This window comes from Phacochoerus africanus, chromosome 3 (genome assembly GCF_016906955.1).
Source record: "Phacochoerus africanus isolate WHEZ1 chromosome 3, ROS_Pafr_v1, whole genome shotgun sequence".
Lineage (NCBI taxonomy): Eukaryota > Metazoa > Chordata > Mammalia > Artiodactyla > Suidae > Phacochoerus > Phacochoerus africanus.
The window spans coordinates 27,810,559-27,834,733 of record NC_062546.1 but is presented as its reverse complement, the minus strand read 5'-3'; the positions used below and the strand labels follow the sequence as shown (position 1 = coordinate 27,834,733).

Here is a 24,175-nt window from a genome sequence, read left to right as displayed (position 1 = left end):
CTTAATAAACATATGCTGAGTCAACAGATGAGTGAAGGCACCTGGGATGGCCAAAGGCTAAACCGACAATGACCCCACTCTTATTCCTTTGCTCACTGTCAGTTCGAGGTCCTGGTTCTCATTTCAGATACTGGCACTGCTACTTGGGGATCAGTGGACTGACAGGAGGCCAGGATGGGAATCCGTGCCTGGCAATGACTCAAAACACTGGGATACCAGGACTGCCAAGGAGGGCCTAGGACCCTGTTCCTGGCACACGAAGTTCCCACAAATCTGGTTCCAGCTGACCTTTCTGGCTTTATCACCTGGTCAGTGACACTTCCACACATACTCCTAATGAACAGCCACTTGTATGGGTCTCTTCTTGAGAGCCTATCCCAGCCTGCATAACATAGCTCGGATGGAGCACCAGCCCCTGTCTCCACGGTAAGTCCCAGCACAAAATTCGCCTCTTCTGTGAAGTGCTTCTCTTATTTGGCATTTGGCATTTACTGCTGGCTTTCACAAGATCCCTTTTCATGTGGTCTCTGCTAATTCAACTGGAAGTGTTTTGAAGGCAGTATCTCCATGAATAAATCTAGGGAAAAGTTCTTTTTGAAATAAAGTTGGCTGGGTCCAGAGAGGACTGGGAGAGGGCCAGGCTCCTCCCTGCCCTTTTGGTGAAGGAGATGGAAGAGCCCAGCTATGAGACAGTGAGGGAGCCAACAAGTCCTGAACTATCACATGCAGTCTGGGGCAATCGCAAGATCCTACGTGTGACTGGATTTTTAAAACACCATAATTTTCAAGAATGTGGGCATAATTCAGTTACCAATCACAAAGAATGACTGAAAGAAAAACTTTGCTCAGTACAAAGGAACTCATGTGGTATCTGCTTCTGTGAACTAAGCTTAGTCCTGGCCCTCATCTTCTTACCTGTACCTTCCTTTCCCTTGACTCCCCTTGTTATTTTATCCTTTTGATCACATGAATTTTCCTAAGTTTTCCTCCAACCATTTGTAAAACAGAGTGAGGCTCCAATAAAATATGAGTTGGTCTTCTTTTAAATGATGCAGTGGTGTACGAAGAAGATGCTCCAAACAAGTCATTATAACAATTAAATGGCAAAAAGAATGCATGTGAATCACTGAGTGTAGTGCTTGGCACTTAGCAATCAAAAGTTCATTTGAAAGAACACTCACAATTCTTAGCTTCTCTTCTCTAGGCTGACTCAGTTTTCTCATGTGTAAAATAAAAACATCTTGGGTTTGTTCATTTGTTCAATCATTCATTCCAAAATCATTCACTGAATGTTTACTATCTATAAGGAACAGTTCTAGGTACTAGAAAGAAAATGATGAACAAACCAAACTCCTTATAAGCATGGGGCTTATGCTCTTAGTAGAAGACCAAAAAAAAGTAAACAAAGAAAATTTCAGATAGAGGTTGGTGCTGTGTCGAAAATACAAGAAGGTAAAAGATTAGCGTGATTTAGAAGTATTTAGCTATGCTAGACCAAAGGTCAAAGAGAATCTCTCAGAGGAGGTGACCTGTGAGCTGAGTCAACTGAAAGAACCAGCAAGGCAAACACCAGGGGCAGAGCACCACAAAGAACTTCAGGCAGGGACAAGTGAGCCAGGAACCAGGAACAGCAGGAGGCCGTGTGGCTGGAGTACAGAGAGGGAGGTGGGAGTGAAAAAGGATGGATGGAGACAGCCAGTACCAGATCAGGCAGGCCTTAGAGCCCTTGGTATGGACTCTGAGTTTTATGCAAAGTAGGTGAAGGAGTCTAAGTAAGAATGTGACAAGATCTGAACTCGGTTTTCAAAAGACCAAACTGCCTGCTGTGTTGGGGCAGAATCGATTTATTAAGGTCTATTCTTAGCTCCAAATATCTAATTTTTTCCATCATTCTAGGAGAAGACGGAGGGAGTGGCCCACACTCAGGGAGGGGTGGGAATCCTAGCTTGGAAAATGTCCCCAAGCCACCTGTATTGTTTCTGCCTCCTGTATGGAAGTTTCTGCCAATGACACAGTGCTCTGGAATGTTCCCTGCCCCTCTTCCCCCAACACACACACCCAATCTTCCAGCTACAGAGGCAGAGTTGTACTTTGCATTCCTCCCAGGATTTAGCTCAAATCTAGCCTACAGGAAATGGTCGATAAAGAGCTACTGATTGATTAATGAAGAGAGGGAAGATTCACAGCCATTAGGCAAATATTAATGAGTACTATGAGTACCAGTTTGGCCTCCAGGGATGCAAGGTGATTAAGATGGGTTTCTTGCCTTCACTGAGCTCAGAATACAACAGATAGACCAAAACCACAGACAGCTACAATGCCGGATACAAAAGTAATAGCACTAACATTAACCAGACCCTCTTTCCAGAAGCAGAACACTGTGGGCTCTGGAGCCAGACTGAGGTTCAAATCACTTCACCATTTTTGGACAAATTTCTTAACTTCCCTATACCTCATTTTTCACCTCTGAAAAATGAGAATTATAATAAGAATACCTGCCTCAATGGCATTGTTTTGAGAATTCAATTAACACATACGAAACACTTAAGGGTAAATGCTCTATAAATGTTAGCTATTACTAAAATCACTATAACATCTATGCTAAGTTTAACATGAATGATCTCATTTCATTCTTACAAAAACCCTAGGAGGCAGGTATTACTATCTCCATTTTTCAGGTAGGGTAATTGAGGCTTAGGAAGGGGCTGGAATGTGCCCAAGGTCAAAGAGAAGGTACATGATGGAGCCCAGATGCAGACTCTAGAGGCCGTACTTCCAATAATGAAATGATTGCATTCTCTTCAAAGGCCCCTAGCACAGCACAGTGCCCCAAACACAGCAGAGGACCCACAAAAGGGAGCTATGGTTATAATTCCATTGTGCCTGGAGATTTTCCAGTAGTAGGTGCTGTGGAGCCTACAGGAAGTGCCTCTTTCACCCTGAAAGGGTCTGAGAAGGGTTCAAAGGAAACTGACTTGGGGCCAACTGCAGGCTATGCTCTGGAGTCCTGGAGGTGTGTGTGTGTGTGTGTTTCAACTCACTGAAGCTTGGGGTCCTAATTTGGAACCCTACCTTCTACCACTAAATCAGACCCAGAAAGGCTCCCAGGTGCCCAGACACCTGCATGGACAGGCAGGCAGGCTCCTCTGGGTTGACTTCTTGTCTGACCCTACACATCTCTCAGTTTCATCACTCAGCCACCAGCCTGGGGCCTCAGGCCTGCACCTGTTGCTGGACCCAGTCCCAGGGGACCCTCCCCCAAAGGGCCATTTCTGACTGACTCCCTGGGGACTTCCTTGATACAGTAACCCCTAGGGTTCCATATGAATGTGGGAAATTTTTCTCACTGAGTAGCAGACAGGGAGTGGGTAGAACAAGGGGTGGTTGTTCTTGCTCTGAATCAGAGGTGAGCATGGGGTGAGGCCCGCTGGGCCTCCCAGTTTTACATTTAAGTAGCACTGATCCTGACCAGTCAGAGCTCCCACTCAGCAGTCTGGCTGAGGTTGGTGAGGCCATCCTGGGGTGAGGAGTTAACTAGTCATTTCTACTTCCCATTTGAGTTATACTCAGAGGTCTGGCCTTGCTGTAATTAGACTGCAGAGGGCAACCAATGGCTGAATCAATGAATAGCCAAACTTCACAGGAAAAAGAGAGGAAAAAGCAAGACCCAGCATTTGGGGCGCTTCCACTCCCCACCGGGCTCTCTGCTGGGGGGTACCTGACATACACTGTTCATCATTTTGAATGTTCATTACCTCGGACACTAAACACTCAGCCACCACATGCTGGGTCCAGAAGTAACTGATGACAGTAAACAAGACACAGTTTCCACCCTCAATAAGCTCAGAGCACCTCACTTAGTCTTCCTCCCAACTGAAACGAGTATAATTTCCATTTTATAGATGTCCAAGGGCTTAGAGAAGTAAAGTAACTTGTCTAAATTCATGAAGCTAGGTAAGTGAGAGGGCTAGGATATTGTTTCCAGTCAAAAAGTGCTTGTTGGTTGAATGAAAGAATGACACAGTTATGGTCTTGACCTCTGTCAAGGAGCAGCAACAAGACCAAACATTTATAGTCCTCAAAGTGCTTTTTCATCTATCATCTCCTTGGGCCTCTCAGCTAAGCCCACGAGGGAGGCAAGTTGGGTGTTATCTTTCCTCCGCAGATGAGGCAACACACTTACAGTCATGCAACAAACAAGGAGTGGGGCCATCCTGGAAAACTCCTGAGTGCCCACGGCACCTTGTTTAATCATTCAAATGCATGTCAGGCACCTACTCGGTGCTAGGCATGCTCCTAGGCTTTTTGGGTATTCAACTCATTAAGTTTTCCACTCAGTCAACAAATAATGATTGTCTTCTATGTTCCAGGTTCTGTGGCAAAATCTAGGGATAAAGCAGTGAGTAAGGCAGAGATGCCTGCCTTCTTGGAAGCACTCTGCAAAGATGGAAGAAAATCTGCCTCATTGCCAAATGGGCATCACCAACACTGGCCAGACCCCCCCACTGTGTACGGCATGACTTGGGGCCCTCGCCAAGAAGGTGGGGGACAAGTTAAGAGCTACAATCAGTCCCCAGCTTTAGCTCTTGGTTCAAAGGATACCCACAAAGTCTGTCAGCCTAAAAGTTCGCTCTTGGAGAAGAGCTCCAGTAGTGATCACAGCCTCCTGATCACCTGCAAGGGCAATCTGCTAAGAATAGCTGTAATAGTAGCTGTCGTACTGAGCAATGACATATGCCAGGCTCCATGCTAAGTGCTCCGTGTATCCAACCAGTTACTTTCGTGATCAAAAGAGTCTTTCAAAAAAAAAAAAAAAACGACATTATTTTCACCTTTTAAAAGATGAGGAAACTAAGGCTGAGGGAGATTGAGTCATCTGTCCAAGGATAACTATAGAGTAAGTAGGATTCAGCATTGGTTTGTCAAATTTTGTACCTGGCTCCTAGCGGTGATAGAATTTCTCTCAGGGAGACACTGGAAAGGCAAACACCAAGAATACCAAGAGCAGCCGCTTCTCTTGGGAGGGCTGAGGCCTCTAGAGCCCCCAACAGATTCTTAGCCCTTTTATCAGGTCTGAGCATCACACTGAGATGGGAAGGTAATGAGGGAATGGTTAGGTATGCTCAAGCGATCCCTAGGGCAAGAAGAACGCTCCTTCTCTGCTGAACCTCCAGGGAAGAAGCCTCTGACCTCCATCTGCCACCCACCAACCCCCTAGAGAAAGACAGAAGGGGGTGGGGACAGGGGGCAGGGGAGTCTTTCCCCTGGAATGGAGAGGGGTGGGGCACACCAGAGAAGAAGCTTAACTGGCTCTTTCCTCTCTTGGACAAGAGGCCTGGACATGTGCTATGGTGGCCATCCTGTACACACAAGCTCCACGGGGGAATGCTGGGGTACCTTTGGGACTTAAGAAGCCTGAGAGGACAGACTGGCACAGCCCTGAACTGCAAGCTCAGCTAACAATTTCTAAGCATTGTAACTAGGTCATCAGGTTCCTGGAGAAGCCAGCTGTGGCTGGGGGGTGGGGGATGGGAAGGGAAATTTTGCAGCCTACAAAGATCCCTACTTCCCTTCAGGCCCCGCCCTCCCCGAAATCTGCACCTGCTCCCAAGCGGACCCCTCCCCCCAGCGAGCCCCAGCGAGGCCCAGCTGTCAACTGCTCCCAATGCCCCACCCCTGCCTTCCATGGGCTGGAACCACTGGGGCCTCTTGGGCAGGAGGTACCTTATTGCCACCTGAGCCCTTCAGAAAGGGAGCTGTGGGGCAGGGAAGGAGTGGCCTCTCCTGGGGGGTATTTCTTGTTCCATGAGGGCACCAAGAAAGCTGGGCCCTTTAGAGCCTAGACAGGGTACCTTCCTGGCATTGTTGCCACAGGTGGCAGGAGACAGGTGATGTTTACCCTGCTGAGACCAGAGGTGCCAAAAGGCTTCAATCAAGCCTTTGAATCTGCACCTGGCCCAGAGCCCCAAAATAACAACTAGGGCAGCCTACCTGATCCAGAGGTTGCAGGTGCCTCTGGCTTTTTCCTCCCTGCAGCTCTGCCTGCTGAGCCCTGGCTGGCAAGGGAATCTCTCTCCCAGGGACAACTGGAGACCGGGCTGCATCCCTCTGGTGTTGGGCCCATTGGACCCATTTCTCCCATCAGTCTTCCCTATCCTTCTGCCCAGTGGCTTCCACTCACCATTCCCTTCTCCCCGACCAGCTTCACTGACAACCTGCACCCTCTTCCGCCAGTCTGCCTCTGCAGTCTCCCAAATGCTTCCTACACATTCCGCCCTCCAGCTCTGTCTGGTTGTTCTGACTTATCAAGGCTATCTTTGCCACATTCTTTTTACCTACTGAGAGCCTTCCTAGTCCACATCTACCTAACAGGTGGTAATGATGCCTAACACTGACTGAGCACACTGTATTCAGGTGCTGTGCCGGGGAGGGGGGGGGGGGCGCTCAGAGGCACTCTCTGACTCATTCAGCAAGTGTTTGCTGAGTGTCTTCCCATGTGCCAGGCACTCTGCTAGAGGCTTGGGATGAAGGAAAAATGAGACAAAACCCCGACACTCTAGGAGCTAAGGCTGTACAAGAGGAGTCAGTAAAGACGTAAACATAGGTGGCTTCTGGAGGTGTGATTTTGATTTGAGATGTAGATGATAAGACAGCCTTGAGTAGGTCTAGGGGAAGAGGGATCCAGGCCAGCCTGTGAAAAAGAGATTACTACCATCATCTTCATTAAGGAGTGACCATCACCTTCATTTTACAGGTGAGGAAACTAAGGCCTCGGTGTGAATGGCACAAAGCCACAATGCTGAGAAAGCTATTATTCAAGCCTCTAGAGACTTTTCCCCTTCCTGACACTTTCCACTACTGGCACAGAAGAGGGTCTGGGCTGGCAATGCCAGACGAGGGAGAAGGTGCACACTGCTGATGCAGGCTGAGTGTGGAGGCCCCTGGGCTGAGTCACCAATTGAGTTGAGTAGCTGATGGTGGAAGCGGGCCAGTTTGGCAGAGGTCCAGAGCACCAGGGAGTCTGTCCTTTTCCATTTTTTGGAGTCTACACTGCAGATTTGACACAGTTTGCCTAGAGCCATTCACCAAGTATTGTGGTTCTATCTCTACTGCTCTAAAAGAGTTTGCTTCCTTAAGGACAGAGACGTTTCTGTAGTCTAACCTGCATCTAATAATAACAACCCTTCATGTTCATTGAGCAGATCCTGGCTGAGCCCTTGCCCAACCACAGGCCCTCTGCCAAGTACTCAGGGTGAAACAAGCCAGTCTGGGCCTGCAGAGAAGCAATGACGTGGTGGCTTGAGGGTAGGCTTTGGCACCAGATACAGCTGAGTGCAAGACCCACTCTGCCTCTTACAAGGGGTGTTACTGTGGACACGTTACAGAGCCTCTTAAAGTGCTGGACTCTCCATCTTCACACCAGAGCAGTTGCGAGTACCAAACAGGATGATTGTGTCAGGAGCATAAACATAGCGCCTGGCACAGAGCAACCACTCAACACCCGGCATCTGTCATTATTACTAAAAAACACTTTTGCATTTCACTTTCTCGTTTGAGCCTTGCCTACTCTGGTAGGCTGATACTATTCTCTTAGATTTATGGATGAGAATTTAAAGCTGATTTGCCTGGAGTTACGCCACCAGCAAGGAATCAAGGTACGTTTCAAACCTGAGTGCAGAGTTTTAACCATGGGTGTGTAGAAAGTCATCAAAACATACTACAATGAACCTTGCCGGGTGTGTCTGGGAGCTGAGGGGATGGACGTATGATGCAGGAGGCCTGACTCAGATGGCAGAATGACACCAACAGGCCACTGAGGGAGGGGACCCAGTTCCCTTCTCTGCAGTACCCACAGGTCCTAGCACGTATAAAGCATTCATCAGTATGTGCTGATGTAACAAATGAAACTAAACTCTGAGAACAGTTCCAGCAATGAATCCAGCCTCAGGGAAGGCAGGCAACATGGAGAACAGTGGGCTAAAAGCTAGAACACAGATTCTAAGCCATTTACTGTGGGACAAGGCCCCTTGCCTTAGTTTCCTCCCTGAAATGGGACTGAACAAACTCATCTCACTATGAAATGAGGGAGCCAAGAAAGCATCATCATGCACAGAAAAGCAATATCATCGTTCTGCACACGGCCACGGCAGTACAGTGCGGTGAGGTCAAGCACCTCAAGTCTGAATCCTGCGTCATCCAGCTACTGGCCTGTGAGGCCCCGAGCACCGTCACTTTTCTCTGAGCCTCAGTCTTGTCAACCATCAACTGAAGATACCACCACCTACCTTGTAGAGCTTTTAAGGAAGGCTTAGAGATAAAGAACACGGTGGCGGGGGCGGGGGTGGGGGGGGTGGGAGTAAGACAGACTTGGTTTCAAATCCTGACTCTGCCTCCCACTAAAGGAGTGCCCCCAAATCTCACCGTCCTATAATGATGAGGTTGTTGGCCAGTAACACAGAGAAGGTGTGGTGAAAGCACTGTCACAGAAGGAGCTCTGGATAAATGCCAACAACCATTTAGACACTGGTACAGTTAGGGGAGGGGGCACAGTACAGTGTTAAAAAGTGGGAGCTTGGAAGGTACCCTCACAGGCTTGGCCACTTACTAACTGTGCTACCCTGCCTAAGGCACCTAACATCTCTGTACCTCAGTTTCCTCATATGTAAAATGGGGATAATAATAGCAGCAACTTCAGAGTGCTGCTCTGCGAATGGAATACATTAATACATGTGAAGCATTCTGAACAATGCCTGGCAAAGAATAAGTACTTGATAAATGTGAGGTGCTATTAATAGTAACATTAACAATAATATTAATCACCGAGTGGAATAAGAGGGAGGGGCTGTGTAATCCTGGGACACGGGCATCCCATGGAAGAATTCCAGGGAAGTTCCTGGGCAGCTGTTTGTAGGCAAGTCCTCAGCCTCAGGGGAAAAGACTCTTCTATGGAAAGGCCATGAGGCTGGAGGCTCCTGGGCAAAAATCTCAGTCCTGCTGACCGGGAGGCCAGCCTCTGGGGAGGCAAGTCAGGCTCCTTGGAAGGACACAGTGTTCCCGGCCGCCTGACAGGGGGAACAAAGGCACGTGTGTGTGGCCAGGGAGGAGGGAGGGGAATGTTTCCCTTTCAAGAGCGGAACAAAGGATCTGAGGCATAGTTGAGTGCGTTCCAATCCCCTCCCAGGCTAGCTCCCATTCCTCAGATGACTGTCCAACAAGGTTTTCGAGCTTCCTCCTGAAAGGTGACCGCTGGAGGGGGTGGCGGGCTACCCTCTGTCATCAGTCTCCATGAGGCAGGATTTCTATGTGCCAAACCTCTAAGACCTCTTTTAGGAGTCTCAGTCCTGTGCAGGGGTGGGGTGGGGACCCCCGGGGAGCTTGGGGTTCATGGATGACATAAGGCACTGCAAGTGACAGGTTTAATGTCTCTCTAGGGGGAGTCCAAGACAAAACTGCTATTTAGTGTGGAGCCATGAGAGAACTCAGGAGTTCTGAACAACCCCCAAGTGGGGGGGCAAGGGGTGGAAAGGTCTGACAGAACTCAGCGGAAATGCACTTTCTAAATTTTTTTCCCCCAATTTTTAAAAACTATCATGGATTTACAATGTTGTGCCAAGTGTGCTTTCTAAATTTTATAGGGATGGTCACAGGCTAGAGAGAGAAGCTAGGTGGAAGGGAAAGGAGCAAAGAAAGTAACCACAAGAGGAACAGGAGGGCATGTGGCTAAAAAAGGAGGGTTGCGGGAGCCCTTAGGGATATTACTTTCCAGTTTCCACACTCTCGCCAGCGAGAATCCGGCTGCAGGGCTGGGACAGGAAGCAGTCCATGGAAGTCATTGCAATGGCATTTCCTGAAGACCGAGAGAAAAACCTCTAGTTCCGAGGGGAGCTCTGGAGCCTGCCCCAAAAGCCCTGTAGCTTGGAGCTAGCCTTAAGGCTCCAGCTTGGCCCAAGAGTCTCATCGGGGATGAAACCAAGTAGCAGAAGGTCCCAAAGGCAGTTTCTTTCAGCAAAAAACACTATTTACAAAAATCAATATGTAATAAACGGGAAGCCAGATGATGCGACTAAAGGAGTCCAAAGATGTGGCTGCCGTTTGCTGCTGATACTCTCAGTCACTATGCTGAGAGCCTTCTGGACACTCACTGCATCTTCAGAACAAGGCACTGTTATTACAGCCATTTATAAGTTCAAGACAGCAAGTCAGTGGGCAAATCCAGATTTGAAAGCCCTAGCCCTGCACCTTTCCCCTGATGTAACCTTGGGCAAGTCACTTCATCTTTCTCAACCCATTTCCCTCTGCTCACCTCCCTGGGGTTATAATCATCAAAAAGGCAGGGTGGTTATGAAAGCACTTTCCAAGCAGTACAGTGCTACATAAATGTGGAACAGCATTACTGCGGGGCCAGTGACAAGCCACTCTACACAGACACTGGAATTAGTAAATTTTTAGCAGTGAAAGTGTTGCAGCTGCTGACAGGAAAGAGTCATCCTAAAGCATAACTATTGTGACATGTGACATAACGGTGGAATCTCTCACTAGGCCTACAGCCAGTGAGAAGCAGGATTTCTAGATGGTCAACATCAACCCTTCATCTTACGGATGGGGAAACTGGGGCCTGGGGGTAAAGTGACTTGGTCAAGGTGAGACACTGAGCGGAAGCAGATTTGAGAGGAGAACTGGGATCCTGAGACCAGTGCTTGACCGACACAGCAGAGCAGCACTATGGAACTCCTGCCCACCCTGGGGATGTACCCAGAGCGTGATAAAGGAGTCCAAACAAGGAAGAATAGATGACAAAGAGTCTGTGAATGGGTCTCTGACATCAGTTCTGTGGCAAAGATGGTCAGAATTATGATACCAACTCATGCCAGGCTCTATACATCACCATGACCTTGTGAGGCAGGTAATATTTGCCCCAAGGTTCAGAGAGTTCAAGGAGCTTGCCCAAGGTAACAGAGCCGGACATGAGTAAGCTGGGACCTCAACCCAGACATGGTGCAGTTATTCAGAGAGAAATAGTGCTAGACTAGAGGAAGACCACTCATGACGCCACATTTGAAGAGACTGTCCCCGAAGAACCTCTAGCCTTTTTTTTTTTTTTTTTTTTTGCTTTTTAGGGCCACACCCTTGGCATATGGAGGTTCCCAGGCTAGGGGTCTAATCAGAGCTACAGCTGCTGGCCTACACCATAACCACAGCAACACCAGATCCGAGCCACATCTGCGACCTACACCATATCTCATGGCAACGCCGGATCCTTAACCCACTGAGCAAGGCCAGGGATCGAACCCACAACCTCATGGTTCCTAGTTGGATTCGTTTCTTCTGCGCCACAACGGAACTCCCAAGAACATCTAGCTTATTTAGCTGAGCTTATGATCTCCAAGTGGTTAAAAATATGGCTTTAAAAGTGGCCAGACTCATTGAAGCGTCATGTGCAAGCCTGGTCTTGCTCCCTGATCCCTTTTTACCATTTCTACCTCTGCCTCCTGATCCAAGTCACTATTCTTTCTCACCTGGCAGCTGCACTAGCCTCTTCACTGGGCTCCCAGCTGCCACCTTTGCAGAATTCAGATCATTCCACCCCTGCTCCAAATCTTCTCCTGGCCTCTCTCATTCAATCAAAGCCAAGTCCTCACTGTGGCCTGTAATGCCCTATGTGATCCGCCCCCTGGCTACCTCTCCCCCATCAATCTCAACCACTGTCCCCTCTTACCTCTGCCGCTCTTCTTCTTGCTATTTCTCCTCCAGCTCCACTGGCCTCCTTGCTCATCCTTGAGCATGCTAAGCATGCTCCCTCCTGAATCCATTCCCTCTGCTTATAACACCCTTTCCACAGGAAAGTTCCTACCTTGTCCACCACCTTAACTTCTTCAGATCTTGGCTCAAATACTACGTCTTCATGATGCCTCCCTTAACCCCTCTTTAAAACTGCAGCCCTCTCTACCTTGCCAGGAATGCCCTACGCCTCAACCTGCTTTATTTTCTTCACTTATATCAGGTGATACTTGTTATCTATGTATGCAATTACATGTTGTCTGTCTCTCCCCTTTACAATGTGAGCTCCACAATACAGAAATTTCATTTAATGCTGTACTGCTAGTGCCTAGGACAGCCTGACACAGAGTAGGAGATCAATTAATACTAGTTGAATCAATGAATGAATGATTAGCTGAAGGGCAATTCCCATTACTATTATTCTGGTTTGATAAATGTCTGTTTCTTCAGAAATTGAGTGGGCTTTTCTCTCATTGGGTATCTGCTATGCCTAAGCCCTCTGTTCAGAGCTGATTAAACCAGAATGGACAAGATGTAGACTCCACCCTTAGGAAGCTCCTAAACCTGGCAGGGGTAGAAATGTCTTCTTTATGCTAATTTAAACTCTACCACTGTGATTTACCTTTCATAGAGCCAAGTTCTGCTGGGTCCCATATCAATAAAAAAGGCTTAGCCCCTCTTTCTGCAGACATTTGAAACCAGGGATCATGCTCTCCTGGGTCTTCTCTTCCCCAGGCTAAACAAAAAGACCCAGTGGGATTGTCTGACTCAAACCTGCCAACTGGGAACCGGGAAGACAGACTGTTGGCTGGAGAGACAGAACAGGAGCAGATCCAGGAGCAGAGTGACTCCTTCAAAGAAAAGAGAGGTAGTCCTTGGGGAGGACACCATGGAATTAGGCTGGAGGCTGGGCGCTAATTAAGGTGCTAGAAGATGATGTTTCTGTAGAAGAGCAGCTCACTGGGAATTACCCCTAAATCTATCCCATGCTAAACCCAGACAAAACCGTGGCTGCTGAAAGCAAGCCCCAAGATGGAAGGTGAGGGTGCTGGAAAGCCCAGGGAGGAGGCTCAAGCCCTGGTCTGAGGACAGTACCTACTGGAAAAGGGACAGCTAACAACTGCTGCTTTCTGTAGCCCAAACAAATCTGGTGACTGCCCACACAAAAGCCAAAAACACCCTCTGGGTTCCGCTGGGGCCCCCTGAAAAAATACCTGGGTAATTCTCTACAGAGGCTGAAGGGCTTTGTGGGGCTGCTGGGGAAATTAGTCCTAGGAAGTCCGGAAAACCCTGTGATGGTGATGGAGTTTTAAGGGCAAGTTCAAACGTACATCCAGAAGACCTGGGTGTTTTGAGGGGGAGCCCCTGAGACACTTCTATCTCACTTTGGGACCTGAGTGAGATTACTAAAAATTTCCACGTTTGGGGTTTCTAATGGGGTTTCCCCAAGAAAACCGCAGAATTGCCAACAGCTGCTAAGCTCTGCAAAGGTTGCTGAGGTGCTTTAGTGAAGCATATGCCACTGCCAAAGAAGCCAGAACAAGCAAGAAAGAACCTACAGAAACTAGAAGACGGCAGAGCCCTGCAACCTGGGAAAGGCCAAATTATGTGTTGTTCTCCCTGCACCCCGCTCCCGCCCCCGTTCACTGCTCTCAACAATGGTGTTTCCATCGAGCTAAGGAGCTTCTGGGGGACAGCAATCCCAAAAGGACCTGGCCCACCTCAGTCCTCATCGCATAACAGTCCACATTCCCACTGGAAAGCTCCAGAAACACTCTGTCCCGAGCATTGTGAGTATCTCAGAGGCTGGCTTTGTTTCTTGAGAAACTCTGGGGGCAAAGTTCAGTTTTCTGAAGCAGGTAGCCCATTCATTAAAAGAGGTGCTTCCACCCTACAATTAAGGCCCAGGAAGAGCCTTTGTTCTAGATCCTTTACTAGAGTCAAGCTATGGCAGGTGGCTATCATTATTTCATTTTACAGGTGAGAGAAATGGTTGGACAAGACAGACAAACAGGTTCAGCATCTTGCCAGGTGACTCCAGGTAGGCGGTGGCGTGGCTAGAAGTGTGGAATTCCAGCCCTTGGAGCCTCACCCACAACTAAGTAGACAACACTTGGAGCAGGCCGTCTTCTCCTCTCATGCACAATTCTCATCTACTGGTAGGGCTTGAGAAGGCTTGAACAACTGAAAAATTAACAGGAAGCCCACTCTCACCGGGCAAAACCCTGATACCTACCTGAGTTTTACCAGTGCCAGAATCTACAGAGGCTACACATACTTTTGGCAACCTGCTACTGCCAACGAAGGTGCTGAACCGGGCCAGCATCACAGACTCATATGAGCACCTCCCACAGGCACGTTCTGCTTGGCCCAATAGCATCTCTGGCTCACATTATTACCCCTGATATGGATGGAAAGAGTTTAAGCTTTAGGGTCAGGCCCCACCTAGTTATAAATTCTCACTCAGTCACTTAACTGGCTGAGGAACACCTGGGACAGTCACTTAGCTTCACATGCAAACTGGGAATAAGCCCACCTACCTTAGACGGTTATTGTACGGAACATATGAAGCAGCATGTCATTTCCATGAGGGAAAGTACCATGTCTGGCTTATGGCCAGCACCTAGCACATGCCTGCCTCACAGTACCTGCTCAGTTAACTTTGGCTGCATAAGTAGAAGACCAAACACAATGCCTCATGAATAAGATGTACTCCATAAAGGCTCATTTCCTTCTCCTTTCCTGTAGGGATGCCTAATTTAGAGCGTTCCCAGGGTGGGATGGCCCCTAACTCCTACACTCGGGGATCCCCCAGCCACAGCCTGCAGGAAGGTGATGAGATGCTACTGCATAGCCAGTCTATAGCTCAAAACAGGATGGTACCTCAGAGAGAAGTGGTACCTTCTGCCCAAAGGATCCCCTGTCAAATGTTCTTTACCTCCTGGCCTGAGGGAGAAGGCGTGCCTGCAGAGAAACGTTCTGACACAACTAGCTTTTTGGCACACATCCCCTCCGTTCACCAAGAGGAAGTAACATATGGTATGTTGTCCAACAGACTGATAATTCTTGAGCAAAGAGACAGAAGATCTAGCAAACCTGCCCAGTGCTGCTGTGTCTAAAATCTCTTTCCACGTGCAACAGTGGGGGACTAGCAATTCTCTCATCCAGGTAGCCCTTTTAGAGGCTGGCTGGCAGGCCAGGAACCTCTCCCACACTGCCTTTTGTTAATAGCTGGCAATGACCCACCTGGTACTAGGACCACTGGCCAAAGACAACAGTCAGGCAGAGTGGGCAAATGGCCCAAGTCTCTACGTGGAGATGCCTCAGAGGGTGTGTCTGAAACACTGGAATCCTGTCCCTCCTGTAATAAGCTGAACAAATATTTGCCCCCAAAGAGAATCAAAGCAGGAGGGAATAAAAGAGGTCAAGGCACAAACCGACAGGAACTATTTAATCATTTATCCCCCCAGGGGGTTCATTTACCAAAAGGCTTCCAGTCCAGTGGGCCTTAGCCAGAGAAAGCCCTCCCACCTTTACCCTTCCCAACCCCACCCCAGTCATCTGACCTCTACGGACTTGACCCCTTTGCCTTTTACAAGAACTGGCAGCAGGAAGAGTCATGAAATTGCAAAGAAATGGGAAATAAGACCGGGGGTGGGGTTCCAGGAGCTCCCTTGCTCAGTGGTAAACTGAAGTGCCTGCCACGCCCTAGGCCCTAGGCCCAGCCTCTGGGTAACTGCATTCTTAACATTCCTGAGTCCGTGGTGCGCGGCCCTTTCCACCTCTGCTCCTCCAATAGATGACTTATTTTCCACTGGATTTCCTGGGTTTTCTGAGGGGACAGAATACCTCACATAAGCCCTCCACCTCCCTAGGCAGGGAGATAAGGAAGGAGCTAGGACTGAGTTCATTGTAGAAGAGCAAAAATTGCCTCCAATGAATCTCTCCCCACTGGCTCACCCTGACTTAGTGATGGGCAAGGGAAGTCTCCTCCCTGGGAAAGGAATGAGGCATGACTATTTCTGGGCCCAGAAGGAGAACCTGGGACCAAGAACAACTACTACAGCAAACTGGCTGGTGTCCGTCACTATGCTCACCTTCGCTCCAGGATTTACAAGACCTGCAGGGCAAGGAGGGCTGGTCACATTTTTTTGAGAGGAAGAAACTGAGGCTCAAGGTAAACTGGCCTGTCCAAGGTCACAGAGCTAATTAAGTGACAGGGCTGGGACTCACACCTGTGTCAGTTTTGTTTCCGAAGTCTGTCACTGAATCTCAATGTCCCACAGAGCCCCACGGACCAGGTTCTTGCCTTGCGGGCAAGAGATCCCAGAGCCCTGGCCCGAAAGCAACAGGCAGCTGGAGCTTCCCAACCGACCCCAGGCAGTGAGGTGCAAAGTCCCTGGGCTTAATGCATGACACTGCAAAGAGCTCCACAAACAGGCCAATCACACCCAAAGTTGCACACTTCAGAGCCAATGAACATAGGGGTGTGGCACAAACACAACTGGCCCACTGGCACAGCTTACACCCTAAAAGTAGACAATCCTCAGCCATCTAAGCCAGCGGGAACTCCCTGCCTGGTCATGCCAACTCTGAAACACAGGGGACTCGATCTGGGGGAGGGAAGCCCAGGACAGGATTGACATCCCAGGGGGAGTAAGACTGAAGGGACTGGTGGGTCACTGATACCGTCTCCTGCAGGTGTTACCCTTAGCGAGGGGAGCATTACGTCAGGGTCAGGGAAACACCGGACTAACCCGCCACCCGCAAAGGTTTGGGGCCAAATGAACACACAGGCTATGTTTTCCTCTGCAGAGAAACTGGAACACAAGTCTGAAAGGGTAGGGTCATGGGGATGACCAGAACGAAGCTGTCTGGTCCTTGCAGAACTAGGTCATCTGTATTTCAGGACAGTTAGCGTCTTGTGCTGCAGTGAGGCCAGTCACATCTCCTTAACAAACATCTCCAATAATCACACAGCGCGACAGAAAGAGATACAGAGGAAAGGCTGTTGGGGATCTGACCCGAGACCAAGGAACAGGGACACCACAAGGGGCGTGGTCCTTACCCAGCCGCCGTTCTCCTGGATCCAAGGCTCTAGGTGGTCATTCAGGTAAGTGGCCATCCAAGTTGCGATCCGACTCACCAACACCTGCATCTCCTTGTCTACGCTCTCCACGCACAGTGCCCCACCGAAGGAGAAAAAGGCCACAATGCGACCCCAGTTCACCCCATCCCGGAAGAGTTCGTTCACTACCTGCTCAAAGCTCTGATACGCTGTCCCTGGGGTGATGTGGAGCTGGGACGTCAGGTCACTGAATGCCCTCCTGTACCTCAGTTCAAACTCATCGCCCGCCTCCCTCAGCGCTTGCTTCACTGCAGCCATGGGGATCACCTCCCGGGCATCCAAGCTGCTGCTGTGGCCAGTGGCTCCATTCACCGCGGGGCTGTCCGCCAGGTGCCAGGATGGGTTGCCATTGATGGCACTAGGGGTTTCCGCTTCTGATTCAGTCCCTTCTGGGGCCTCAGTTCTGTTCTCTTCCACATCAGTAAACTGACTCCAGCTGTATCCTTTCTGGGAAAGCTTGTAGGAGAGAAAGTCAACCACCAGCTCCCGGTTGCTCTGAGACATTTTTATAATAGGGATGGGCTCCACCAGTCCATTGTCCAAAACACCTGCTCACTCACTGAGTCTGGTCTCTGCTTAGTGGTTCTCTTCTGAGATCCAAAGCCAAAATAAGGTTCTGAAGGGAGAGAAAGAGCTTCAGGAAAAAAAAAAAAAATTAACATGCATGCCATTTACCCTGCAACATCCATTCCCCCTCCAGGTACCGGAATGGGGTCTTTTGTGGCTCTTAGGAAGGTCTGGGTCTGGCTTCCAAGGGACTTCAATAAAGTCAAATTGAAAGCACCAATGGGCTCTGAATCATCACACCGGCCTTTAAGCCTCAGCCACCCCCTTTTCTCCGAAATGTCTTCCTCGGAAAGTCACCCCCATGGGCAGTCTGTCCCCCACCCCCACCCCCGCACCACCTACATTCAAATCCGTCTCAGGCGACCGGCAGGCAGGTGCAGCCCCCGGAAGATCTTTTGTATCAGAGGTCGGGAGAGGAGGTGGCAGCCGGGATGCCGGTAACTCAGCCGGCCTCGCGGCGGCTGGCAAAAAAAGCAGCTCCGGCTGGAGGGATCATGCGACCCGGCAGACTGAGAGCCCAGAAGGCGACACAGGAATTACGAAGCTCAGGAACCGGCCCCCTCGCCTGCTTCCTCCTCCATCGCCCAGATCGAGGGCGGCCGCTTCAGCAGCCGCGGCCCGGGAGCCCAGCCCCCTTGCTCTTGCACGCCCCTTGGCTCTCCGCCTCCTACTGGGAGCCAGGAGAACTCTCCCGGAGGTGGCTGGTGTGAGATTTAGTTTTTGTTTTTCTTCTATTTAAGTACCAGCCCAGGGTGAGGTTTACTGAAACCCTAAAGGGACTTCTCAATGGGGCTCAAGGTTTCGATGAGGGACGGAGGGAGGGGGAAACTGCCTCGTATCTGCGGTCTGACTTCGGAAAGGCCATCCCCGGGCCTTTCAGGGAGGCGGAAAGCCGGGGACCCCCCAGAAACGCTGCTGGCTTTTTCTGAATTCCCCAAAGGCCCTGGTCGTGGCGGTGGGGGACTGCCGGGTCCTCCATTCCCCGCACGGACACAATGGCCGCCGGCGCCCGGCACAAAGACTGGGCGAGGGTGAGGCGCCAGGCCTCTCCTCGGGTCAGGGAGAATGGGCGAGGCCTGCTCGAGGCCCCCCACAGCTGAAACCACGTTCTCCTGTGGACAGGCCCAGGGTGGCTTCCTCGCGCCCTGGCGAGGGTTTAGAGGCAGGGGTCTGCACCTCTCCCGAGCCCAGGGTGGGTGGGCTGCGGACTCGCGGCTCCCTCCGCGCGCTAGGCCGGGTACCCGCCCGGCCACCGCCCCGTTGCTAGGCAACCGCTCTCCCTCTGGGGCGCCCCCTAGACCTTTCTGGGAGGAGGGGTCTCGCCCCCGGCGGCCCGCCCCAGCGCGGCCAATCAGCGAGCCCAGGTGGCACGGAAGCAGGACGGCGAGGGCTCCCATTGGGCGCAGCGCCTGCCACGCACAGGGGAGGCGGCGCTCTCACCTGCGAGCCCCGCGAGCCATGGGGGGCCACATCCCCCATTCATCGGCCAGGTAGTTTCCGGACGCGAGCGCTCTTCGCGGCAGAGTTCTGCGCCGCGGACCTGGGCCGGCCTACCTGGCTGGTGGCTCGCACTGTCTCTTCCGAACGAGCCGGCCTCAGTTTCCCCTGAAGAGACCGGGGGAACTTGCAACCTCAGTCACTTCCGGTGCCGCGGCAGCGCGCGCGAGCCCGAGACGCAAGGGGAGTGCGCGCCTTTAAGGACTGGCGTCAAGACCTTGGCGAGAGCGCCCCCTTGCGGTAGAGCTGGGGAATCCGGAGACAAAAAAGGATAAACGTTTACATTCACGTTTCCATTCATTCATTCATTTAGCCAGTTTCATCCACTGGTTAGTTTATATGTCGAAAAAGCATCGCGTCGTGGCAAGAATCTTGTGTCTGGGATTCCAACCTTGCTAACTGGGAAAGTTACTCAACCGCTGTGTCTCGATTATCCTTAACCGTAATGTGAGTAAAAACCAATCTCCCTCATTGAGTTACTGTGATTGATTTAAGAGTTGTTCTTTGTGAAGTCTATGGTACATGCTGCATAATTTCATTTAGCAAATGTTTATTGTTTGGGTTGCTGAAAATGGAGTTAGGAACAAGATACGGCCCATGTTTTCATAGAGGCTTAAACCCTTGAGATGGAGAGAGTAAACAACTAAGAAAACAAACAAGGTAATTTCAGATAGTAACTAGTGCTCTGAACAAAGCAAATCAGGGTATTGTCGTAAAGAGGGTGAAGAAAGAGGTGCTCCTTTAGAGTGGGTGGTCAGGGATGTAAGCCTCGCCCTCCCTGCCCAGTGAGGAAGAGAGACATTTTTTTCTTTTTTTTTTTTAGAGTTGCACCTGCAGCATATGGAAGTTCCCTGGCTAGGGGTCGAATCAGAGCTGCAGCTGCTGGCCTACGCCACAGCCACAGCAATGCTGGATCCTTAACCCCCTGAGTGAGGCCAGGGATCCAACTCCCATTCCCACAGATACTAGTCAGGTTCTTAAGCCACTCAGCCACAGTGGGAACTCCAAGAGAGTCATTTTTTTCAAGAGTTCTTTCAATTGTTTGTGTAGGGTGCCAGGGATGGCCTCTTCAAAGGGATAACTTAGAACCGAAGATCTGAAGTGTAAGGAAATGCCACCCGTCGGAAGAGTTTAGAGAACATCAGCCTAGGCAGAGGATATAGCTTGCGCAAAGTGTCCTGAGGCAGGAAGATCTTGGGATGTTTTAGAAGCTGAAGGAGAAGCAGTGTGACCAAAGGAGGGCAAATGTGTTATGAGAGGTCATTGGTTGGAAAGTTGACCATGGAAGTGAATTGGACTTGATTCTTTAATTTTGTGGTAATTTAATTGATTAAAAATAGGATATTGGAGGAGTTCCCACTGTGGCTCAGCGGGTTAAGCGTCCATGAGGATTTGGGTTCCGTCAATGGGTGAAGGATCCGGCATTGCCAGAGCTGCAGTGTAGGTCGCAGATGTGGCTCAGATCTGGCATTACTGTGGCTGTAACATAGGCTGGCAGCTGCACTGCTGATTCGACCTTGAGCCTGGGAACTTCCATATGCTGCAGCTGAGTCCCTAAAAAGAAAAAATAATAATAAAAATAAAAAAAGATATGAAAAATATACCACAGAGCAGAGAATCAAAAAGTCTTCTTCCCACCCCTTCTTTCCAATCCCCAGTTCCCCTAACAGAGGTCACCATTCTTAAGCCCTTTCCTCTGTAGTCTTTCAGAGATGGTCACTGTATTCACAAGCAAATTTATAGGACTCAATATTGTATGCAAACAGTAGCTTGCTATAAACACTGCTACATCTTGCTTTTTTTTGCTGAGCTCTGCTTTTCCAGTTGGCCTCAGTTTTTTTTTTTTTTTTTTTTTTTTGTCTTTTTGCCTTTTCTAGGGCCACTTCCCACGGCATATGGAGGTTCCCAGGCTAGAGGTCGAATCGGAGCTGTAGCCGCCGGCCTACACCACAGCCACAGCAACACGGGATCCGAGCCGCGTCTGCAACCTACACCACAGCTCACGGCAACGCCAGATCCTTAACCCACTGAGCAAGACCAGGGGCCGAACCCGAAATCTCATGGTTCCTAGTCGGATTCGTTAACCACTGCGCCACAATGGGAACTACCATGGCCTCAGTTTTTTAAATTAACACACTTTATAAAGATAGGCTATAATTTACTTGTCTAATCCCCTTTTTGGGAACACTTAGGTAGTTTCCAGTCTTATCTTATTATAAATAAAGCTATAACTTGTCCATTTGTTATTTTGCATATGTGGGAATTTATCTGTTAGGTAAATTCCTGGAAGTGGAATTACCGGTAACTGAGTATGTGAATTTCTTTTTGTTTTGTTTTAATGGATGTTGGCAAAGTGCTCCACATGGCGGTTGTACCAGTTTGTCCTCCCATCAATAAAGTATGAGACTGCCTATTTCCTCACATCCTGAACTACACCGTGTGTTATCAACCCTTTTTATCCTCGCCAATCAGATGGGAAAACAAAAAGCTGGGAGGGATTTTATTTTTCATTTATTTTTATTAAGAGCAAAGTTGAGGGAGTTCCCGTCGTGGCTCAGCAGAAACAAATCTGACTAGTATCCATGAGGACGAAGGTTCCATCCCTGGCCTCACTCAGTGGGTTAAGGATCTGGCGTTGCCGTGAGCTGTGGTGTATGTAGGTTGCAGACAAGGCTCAGATCTGGTGTTGCTGTGGCTGTGGCGTAGGCCAGCAGCTACATCTCTGATTGGATCCCTAAACTAGGAACCTCCATATGCCTCGGGTGCAGCCCTAAAAAGGCAGGAAAAAAAAAAAGAGTAATGTTGAGCAATTTTCCATATTTATGAGTCTTTTTACGGGGGCAGTCTTGATCTGGTGGATTCTCTGTTCATTTGCCCTTTTTTTCACTTGGTCTTTGTTGAACTTTTTCTCATTGATTTGTAGTATGTTTGTCCTTTTTTCCCTGCATATAAGTTGTAAATGGTTTTCCAGCTTATTATTACTATAGAAAAACTTTTATTTATTTATTTTTTTCTTTTTCGGCCGCCCCTACAGCATATGGAAGTTCCCAGGCCAGGGATCAAATCCAAGACACAGCTGGAGCAACATGGGAACCTTAACTCATTGCATGTGGCTGGGGATAGAACTGGGGCCTCCACAGAGACAAGCGGGACCATTAACCCACTGTGCCACAGCGGGAACTCTGAAAAACTTATTTTCTGTGTATTTTAATTAATGATCCTTTCATTTGCGGTTTCTGGGTTCTATAACATCCTTATGAAAACCTCTAGTTTGATATTATTAAAATAATTCTTTGTTTTCTTCTAGTTTTTTACATGGTTTCATATTTTACATTTCAATCTCTGTTCCATCATAAATTCCTTTTCGTGTGAGGTGTGAGGCAGGAGTCCATCCTTTTTTGTCCAAATAACTACCCAGTTATCCCACTATCATCAACTTTCCCCAAATCACTTGAAAAGTCTCCATTATCAGTATCTATATTACCAAAGTGTATTTACATCAATTTCTGAACTTTCTATTATGTTCCATGGAAAGATTTTAAACTGATACAGGACAGGATCTGATTTCCATTTTTAAAACCTGTGGTGTCACAATCACAATCATTTCGATGTGGAAATTTTCATCAAGGATGTCTACTATGTATTTTGGGAGGCCAGCAAAGGGCGGATCAACTCTGCCCAGAGACCTGGGCTTAAGTGAACTGGCCCTTAAAAGGAGATTAGGATTTTGCCTGGGAGACAAAGCAGGTGAGGGGCATTTTAGGTGGAAGCCACTGCCTGAGCGGAGGAATGGAGCGTTAACATAAGTTCGGAGGTGTCATAGAAGTAAATTGGGCGAGAGAACTGAGTGTAAATGTGTATCCACGTGTGCAGACACTAAGTAGGTACTGGAGGAGCCAGCCAGCCTCTTTAAACAGAAAGGACATAAAGAGATGTATATTTGAGGAGATAGAAAGGGCCTTTGGGGAAGGGAATTGTGCAACACTTATCAAGAGCCTTAAAAATGGCTCCGGAAAGATCATTGAGAAATAATCTTTGGATTCAGATTTAAGACGTGAAATGCAACCCAAGTTTATCCACAGTGATGTTCAGACAAGGTTATTTATAACACAGGAAAGATAAAATCAAACTGAGATGTTCAATAAATAGGGTGATGCTTTAAATGGGTTAAATTCACACATATTTAATGATGTGGGAAAAGGCTCAAAACGTAACAGTTTGTAAAAAAGAAAGGTTAGAAAACTATACTGGGAATTATTCTAATTTATTTAAAATGTACATTACATGCAAAATGCAGTAGAAAGAATTATACCAGAATGCAAAAATTTGGTTACATCTGCTTAGTCAAATTATGGATGATTTTCTTTTTTATGCTTTTGTGTATTATCTAAACATAACTATTTTTTAAATTAGGAAACACTGTTTAAAAAACATGTTTGCTGAGATTTAGATGATGAAGAGATGCTGGTGGTGTGATGTTAAGTGAAAATAAAAGTGTACAAAATTAGATGCGTGACATGATCTCAACTCTAAATAGGAAAAAAGGTTGGGAAATCAGTAGGATAAAGACAAAAGGAGTTCCTGTTGTGACTCAGTGGAAATGGACCCAACTAGTATCCATGAGGATGCAGGTTCCATCTCTGGCTTTGCTCTATGGGTTAAGGATCCAGCATTCCCATGAGCTGTGGTGTAGGTCGCATATGCTGCTCAGATCTGGTATTGCTGTGGCTGTGGTGTAGGCTGGCAGCTGCAGCTCCAATTGGATCCTTAGCCTGGGAACTTCCATTTGCTGCACCTGCAGCCCTTAAAAAAAAAAAGATAATAATAGTTTAGCCATTAAACAAGGTCAAGGACTTTCCTCCTCAAGGGCTCAAGATAATATTCTGAGCCTTGTCCTTTGAGCTGTTTTGCAGATACTTTAACCCCTACCAGGTGGAAGAACTTAACCTATGCTGCCCATAGGCATGCAGACCTCTTGAGGTTGGAACCATAAGGTCAATGATATTGACTCCCAGTTACCTCAATGACAACCAATCAGAAGATTGGGCTGATCAGAGGTTGTAGAGCTGATCACCCACTCTACAACCTCTGTCTCTCATCCTGTCTTTAAAAACCTTTACCTGAGAGACTTCCGGAAATTCGGGCCTTTTAGGCACCAGCTGCCTGGATTCCTTGCTTGGTGCCCTGAGATAAATGCCGCACTTT

The 24,175-nt window shown here is 48.6% G+C and overlaps 1 protein-coding gene across 6 annotated transcripts in view; it reads right to left on the bottom strand.

Annotated features, from left to right (window-relative positions):
* The window catches only part of BCL2L1 (BCL2 like 1), a 49,191-nt gene extending 30,054 nt beyond the window's left edge, over positions 1-19,137 (bottom strand). Inside the window, exons 1-2 of one of the 6 annotated variants that reach the window (XM_047771389.1) lie at positions 19,028-19,137; positions 16,847-17,540 (exon numbers count right to left, since the gene is read on the bottom strand). In XM_047771389.1, the coding sequence (XP_047627345.1) occupies positions 16,847-17,410 (564 nt within the window). In that variant the 5' untranslated portion in view covers positions 17,411-17,540; positions 19,028-19,137. Of the gene's footprint in view, positions 1-16,846; positions 17,541-17,815; positions 18,687-18,913 lie in introns of those variants that run through there. The other 5 variants (XM_047771388.1, XM_047771391.1, XM_047771392.1 and 2 more) reach the window with 5 other exon arrangements.
* Between the last annotated feature and the right edge of the window lie 5,038 nt (positions 19,138-24,175).